This window comes from Tetrao urogallus (assembly GCF_951394365.1).
Source record: "Tetrao urogallus genome assembly, chromosome: 18".
Taxonomy (NCBI): domain Eukaryota; kingdom Metazoa; phylum Chordata; class Aves; order Galliformes; family Phasianidae; genus Tetrao; species Tetrao urogallus.
In genome coordinates, this window is record NC_136831.1 from 58,184 (window position 1) to 65,083 (window position 6,900).

Consider the following 6,900-nt stretch of genomic DNA (forward strand, 5'->3'; position numbering starts at 1 on the left):
TAGGAGAACAGGGACTGGATGTGGCCAGGCTTGGCAGGCTTGAGCTGTTAAAGGTGGCCCTTATATGAGGGAATGGTAATGGTGGAATCTTGTGTCTGTTTGGGACATTCTGATCATAACCCACAACCTAGGTAGAGACTCTCTATTAGAGCGACTTGGATGCTGGTGGCTCTTCAGTTGGAAGAGCTTTTGTCCTGCCCCATAAATGTGAATAAAATCCCAGTGATTAAACTCCCATCCTCCTGGCTTCTCATATGTCAGATCTTATCTATGTGAAGATTTCACCCTAGAAAGGTGAACAGTGTGTTGTGCCTTGACTTCCACGTGATGAGGTCTGGAAAAGGCCTTTCCCACAGAGACCCTTCCCTGCTGGTCCTGGCCTCCTTTCTTGATTAGCCCACTGTGTCCCACTGATTTTGGCCATGAAGCTTGACCACACCATGTCAGGCTGACTCATTTAAGGTGAGAATAAACTGGTTGAATCATAAACACCTTTACTGTAAACAAGATAACATCTTTAATGTGCTACTTTGAGAGCTCAGACAATGAAACCCTTTTTCCCTTCCCTCATACTTTCCTAATTGCTGGTATTAAGAGGGGGGGAAAAAATGCCCAACCTCCACCATCTTATACAGAAGAAAGTCTCAGTCATCCCTTTGGCTTCTGTGTAGGAGAAAGTTAACACAACAGTTTTGCTAGTCTTAAGAGCAAGTCTGCACTTGCACAAGCTTGCATTCCTTGAACTTTGCTCTCTTCAGGCAGAATATTGACCAAAGAAGTCCCATGAAAACCAGCACAGGTGAGAATTCCTGGCATTTAAGATGGGGCAAAGATTTTTAAGATCATAGTTTGCAAGCTCTGTATGCGTCTATCTGGCTTTGTAGTCTAGGAAAAGAGGGTGGAAAACTAACAAAAATACCATACAGTTATAGATGTGGATGTGCTTCTGAGGTGCGCAGTCTGGAATGGAAGAACACAGCTCTGTTTAACAAATGTTCATTAACTCAAAAATCATCTCTCTGCATCTGATGACAAAAGTGCTGTGTTTCACATCAGCCTTTGATCACTAGAGGTGAGTGAATTGCTGTGCTCTCTGGTATGTAGAATGAAGTATTAGCTGCACTTAAATATGTGCAAGTGTCACGAGTGTATGTTAAGTACACTTGTAAGCTTAGAAAGTTCTGTGCAGGTAACAGTCCAGATGAATGAGTGAATTTCTGTTATGGTTGTGTTGTTGGTGGCTGGCAGCATGAAACCATAAGTGTAGTAATATAATTCTGTGCTGTATGATAATTTTCATGCTGCTTTACATGAAATTAATCTACAGTGAACTGTTCCTTTGTGTTTGATGAAGTGTTTAACAATACCTGCACTATCCCGTGGGAGGAGTCCTGTGCAGACTCAGTATAATCTCCTGCCTTTTGCTGATCTGTGCTGTCTTCTTCCTAGTCTTTGTAATGGGTAAATTTATTTCCTAATCTCTGACTGTTTAAGCCTTGCATGCAGAATAGGCATCTAATTTTCCTTTAATTTTGTAAGGCATTTGTTATTTTGAACGAGTTACGTAAGCAATTCAGTTTTCTGAGCTGCCTTTTCCCATCTTCATGCTTTACAGATCTCTGCACACTGCATGCTTTTTAGCCATGTTTAAAGCCCTTTGGCAGGGGTTTCCCAATAGTCATGTAGACTGCAAGACACAAGAGCAGCATGAGGAACTGGCAGTGTGAAAATAGGCTCATTGGCACAATAAGCAACAAATCTGGTGTTTGCAGCAGTATTTCTGAGAATGGTTTGCAGTTCTTTGATGCTGTACAACTGCTATCTGCCTGATTTTACTTGAAATATTTAGGATTAGCATCAAATTTATTCAGTTTTTGAAAATATCTTGATTGCTGAACAGGAAAGGATACTGGAAGTGTCTGTTGCTGGAACAGAATGCCAAGCAGCAGACCTGAGCCAGCAGTCTATAGCTTCACAAAAAGCTGCCTGAAGCTGCTGCTCCTCCATAGATTTACAGATTAAAAGACTTTCTGCTATGATTACTCCAGTGTCACCTAGTGAACAGCAACATTTGCAGACAGTGAGTGTGGGGAGTCCTCTGGAAGCAGAGTCTGCTGAGTGGATTCCGAAGCCAGTTTTAGGCATATGCTGGCATCTGTCATGCTGTTGTTGTTGGCAGAGCTGCTGTTGTGACGTGCCACTTTTGAAGGGCGGATGGCTACTAAGAACTGGCGCTTGAAGGTCTCGCTGAGGGCAATGTAGAGAAAGGGGCTGAGGCAGCTGTTGGCATAGCCCAAACTAATGGCAAAATTGTAGGCATAAAAGAAGGCCATGGATGGTGTATCAATACCAAGTTGAACCAGCTGGAGAATGTAGAAAGGAGCCCAGCAAATGAAGAAGGCAGAGCAGATGGCAACTGCCATGCGGGTGACTTTCTTGGTACGAATCTGGAGACTCCTTTGGGGCAGTGGGACCACAGTGGTGGTTATGTGCTGCAGGATCTTGAAGTAGACTACACAGATAACAATCAGTGGCATGGCAAATGCCAGCATGAACTGGTAGAGAGTGAACCAGTAGATGTCAGTCTCTGGGTTGGGAAGCAAGAGAGCACAGCGAACAGTCCCATCTGCCAGAGGCATAAGGCCTGCATACATCCACACAGGAATGACAGTCAGGAAGGAGAGGAGCCACGCTAAGCAGATAACTAGAGCTGCGACACATGGGGTCCGGACATAGGTGGATTTTAGAGGATAGACAGTTGCCAAGTAACGGTCCAGGGTCATCACTGTAAGAATGTTGGTGCTGGTGAACTGACTGTTGTTGTCCAGGGTGGTGATGATGGTGCACAGGGTTGCTCCAAAGTACCATGAGCCATTGCCTAGGAGCTGGTGGATGAGGAAAGGCATGCCCAAGAGGAAGAGGAGATCCACGATGGAGAGGTTGAAGATGAAAATGTCAGGCACGGTCTGGTTACGCTTCAGCTTCTTCTTCTTGACAATAGTGTAAATGACAGTGAGGTTCCCCACAATGCCCAGGAAGCAGATGATGCTGAAGAGACTGGGCATGATCACATTGGTGTATGGTGCTGGCTTCTCTGCTACTGCCAAAACAAACCAAAATCCTAAGTGCAATCCGGAAACAGTCTCTTGGTATTTGTTCTTGCCCTATCTTGCAACTGGATCCCTCCCAAAGATGTGGTTTGGAGCACCCTCTGCTGCACACGGAGGGGCTTAGCTGTGAATGTAACACCTCCTCCTCTGCTGTGCAGTGCATGTAACACCCCCACACCCCACCCCAAATATTTTTGGCTGTGAAAGTGTCCTTCATCTCTCCAGAAATACTTCTGTCATTTTCTGGAACTCTCTAGCTTTTGTTGGGGCTAACAGCAGGCTGGTATTCTTCTGCTCTTGCAATTGTCTGACAGGGAATTGATAGTGGGAATATTGGGTGTCCAGCCTTTTTTTTTAAGGAGTGGGTGAGGCATCTTTGCAAATCAGAAGCAAGCATGTACTGGTGCCAAAACCCCAATATATTTAACACCAAATCGGTTGTTTGACAACTTCAGCTTGTCTGCTGGGTAGTTTATCAGTTGTTCAATATGAGGCAAAGTTCACTGACCATGCTAGGACATAACTGATGCTTATCCACACTGTGGAATCTGTGACTGTACCCTGGCTATGTCCTAGCTCTGTTGGGATCAGGACAGAGCACAACTGCTTCCCATCTCCCTTCCCTGCCTCTCTCTCTTTCTGTAGTTTTGGTGTAGAAGAAATCCTAGCGTGTGGAAGAGGCAGGGTTTGGAGCGTGCTTCAGTATAGGCCTTCCTTTATCACCTAGAAGGAGAAAAAGTATGGCTTAAAGCTGCTCTCTGGCTCCTAGGTGTAGGTAGATTTCCAAGGCAAAATTGTTGCCTGATAGGTTACTGGCAATGATACTTTGAAGTGGCAGGCCTGAACACAATCAAATTCATGTTCTCCTTGTCACTAACTAGAGTTTTAAATCACATTTTGAAGCCACATGCCTGTAGTGCCAAACAACAGAAATTTCTGCTCTTGGGCACGTTAAGTTCTAAGGCATTCTGCAAGTTTCGTGTGTGCTGTGGTAGACTCTCAAATCAGCCTTCTCAGCTCATTTCATCTCGTTACTCCTTTCCTATGGGACCTTTATTTATGTGTGTATTTTGGCTGTCACAGAGATATGCCTAACAGCCCCTAAGCCTAGACTGTGTGTGTCTTTCATTGAGTTGTGGATTATTCAGAATGATACTGATTGGAAATGCTTTTCACCTTCTTTACTACTGGTTTTCTCAGCCTACTCCTGTAGAATAAGGGATGTTGTCTCCTCCTGCATAACTGAGAAATACTGTAAATGAGATTAAGTGACAGATAATCGCAAAACATTCCCAGCAAAAGTGGTGTCTGTTTGCCAGATGGTATATGCTGACTAACATCTGGAATTCGTGAGTACCAATGTCTGCAGTCTTGCTTTAGTGTCACTGAGAACATTCACTGAACTGGCAAGATAACTGAAGCTGTGTTGCTGGCCTGGCAATAGCTGGAGAGTTGTGTGTCACCAATATGTACTACCTCTGTCCACCCAGGAGTATGGTGTGGGTTACTGTTTTCTTTTGCTGGTAGTAGGATGCAGTCAGCTTAGGCATAAGCAAAGGCCAGAATCCAGTAAAGTGGGGGTTATGTCACTTTATCTGGAAGCTTTTTTATGAGATGATAAAACAGGTAGCAAGGGATAAAGCAGAACTGCCAGGGGCCTGAAGTACAGGTGCAGAAGAGAACCTGATCTGGTTGATAAGGCAGTAAACCTCCTCAAGGCCATATAGGAGCTTTAATGGTCCCAGTTCTTCCTGGATCCTCTTCGATGCAAGGAAATGCTCAATTTAAGCGGCTGTAAATAAAGTAGTGTTATCAACATCCCACTTGAGACCTGGTACTAGTCTCCAGCATTCAGCTTGTGTATTTCCTGAACTTTCAGACAGATTTCACATCTCCTTAATGCTGGAAGATGGAAGATTAGAGACTGGAAAATGGCTGTGGTCCTGCTGTTCTGTGTCTAGCTGTTATGAGCTGTGCTCTCCTTTCTTTTAGCCTGAAACTTTGTTACTAGTGCAGTGGAAATGGATTATATGGTTGAAGTGTAAAAGCTGCATGTTTAGCTGAAAACTGGAACAAAACATCCTTTTTCTGCAGTGTTATCAACAGAGTGCTCATGGTTACCCTTGTAATATTTTGAATGAACTAAGCTGGCCTTTGAGTGAAGTATGCACAAGCCCAAAGGCTTTGTGTGAGGTGTGGTTTGTATAGTGCTGTAGCATTTTGCCTGATGTACTTCCTGCTTATACTAATAGCAACAAGTGGTGTTAGCTGGAAGCTGGAGTTCATGTGTGTTTTGTGGAATGGAATTAGAAGTGTGTGACTACCAAATTATCAAAAATTACCCCTTATCTCAAGAACATAGAGGTTTTAGAAATTGTTGAATCTGATTTTTTCAATGATGATTTTGTGCAAACCCAAGTGGCTGTACTTGTATACAAAAAGAGTTACTTCTAGGCATTGATTTATCTTTGCCCGCAGATCTGTGGCTGCCCTGTTATTCCTGAAAAGTCACAGTGTAGTCCTCTCTGGAAACTCAGTGAGAACCAGCCTGGACTGTATTCTTCAATCATGCCCACATGTGCAGCAATCTAATCTTTATTGCATCTCGGAAGATAGCATCTAAAATGTGCTTTTATGCAATATAGAAGATGTTGAGCATGAAAAATCGTTTGTTAAACACTTCTGCTGTACCCTTGAGGGTATTGCCTTATTGTCACTACACAATTTGTCTGACAACACTGATAACATGCGGTAGACTGGGGGGCCTCTCTCCTTCCTGCCCCAGTGGGATTTTACATTCTTTGTCTTGTTCTCCTCCCCCATTTCTCCATCCTCAGTACTAGTGCCCCAATGGCTGCTCCTCGTAGCCCGCCTCCCCCTGGGCCCCGCTGTCTGCGGTGCTCGGACGCCGCGTCTCCCGGCAGCGCCCCGTGGCGGGGCCCGGAGCTGTCCGCCCGCAGGTGCTGAAGGCACAGCAAATAGACCACGGGGAGCGTTGGGGCTGTGCCCTTGCTCCTGGCCCCTGCCCTTTGGGCACCCGGCTGGTCAGTACCCAGCAGAACACCCCGCAGCCCAGCTCACCTGAGCCGTTCCGAGCCTCCAACGTGGAGAAATTGCGCAGAGAGCTGATGGGGGCCATGGCAATTAGCCCCGGAGGCTGAGGTTCTTCTCAAAGTTGGCCAAGTTGCCTCCAGGGATCCGTGGTGGTGGTGGGGTGGGTCCCACAGCCGGGGTTGGGCGGGGTGTGGGAGGCAGCAGCGGAGTCTGAGGCTTGGCTGTGCTCTGCTTGCTGGCTTCAGCGCTGCCGAGCTCGAAACGAGTGCTGACATCAAGGAGCAGCTGACTGGCAGCCACTTCAGCTGAAAGCATCCCTCTGTCGCTATCGGGTAGGAGGGGATGCTGGGAGAGAGGGAGCGGAGAGGCACTGCCTCCGTGGAGTTGCAGCCAGTACCCCTTTGTGTCATTTTCCCCAGATCCCCTGATGGACAGCTGGGATTTGCACCTTTCAAATTATAGCCAACTTTCTCTCACTGTTATCAGTAGGACATAAGAGCTATGTTTTTCCTTTAATGTATCTCCACTCTTGCCTTTGCTATGGATTTTTCTCTTGACTCACATGCTCTTTTCATTCCTGAGTCACAATCCTGTCCCCACTAGTGGGGCTGGGGGATATCAAGGTGCCAAATCACCCACTGGAAGGCGTTGCTTTAGTCATCTGACTCCTTTAACTCAAGTTCCAGCCTGAGATACTTCACTTGTAATTAATTCTCTGCTGTATTTCTTGTCATAG

The 6,900-nt window shown here is 45.8% G+C and overlaps 1 protein-coding gene across 1 annotated transcript; it reads right to left on the reverse strand.

Moving 5' to 3' along the window:
• Positions 1-2,054: 2,054 nt before the first annotated feature.
• On the reverse strand, positions 2,055-6,249 carry LOC306953422 (melanin-concentrating hormone receptor 1-like; the record flags this gene model as incomplete). Its single annotated transcript, XM_079544324.1, has 2 exons — positions 2,055-3,100; positions 6,192-6,249. 2 exons carry the CDS (start codon positions 6,247-6,249, stop codon positions 2,055-2,057), a joined length of 1,104 nt encoding a protein of 367 aa, XP_079400450.1.
• Positions 6,250-6,900: the final 651 nt, after the last annotated feature.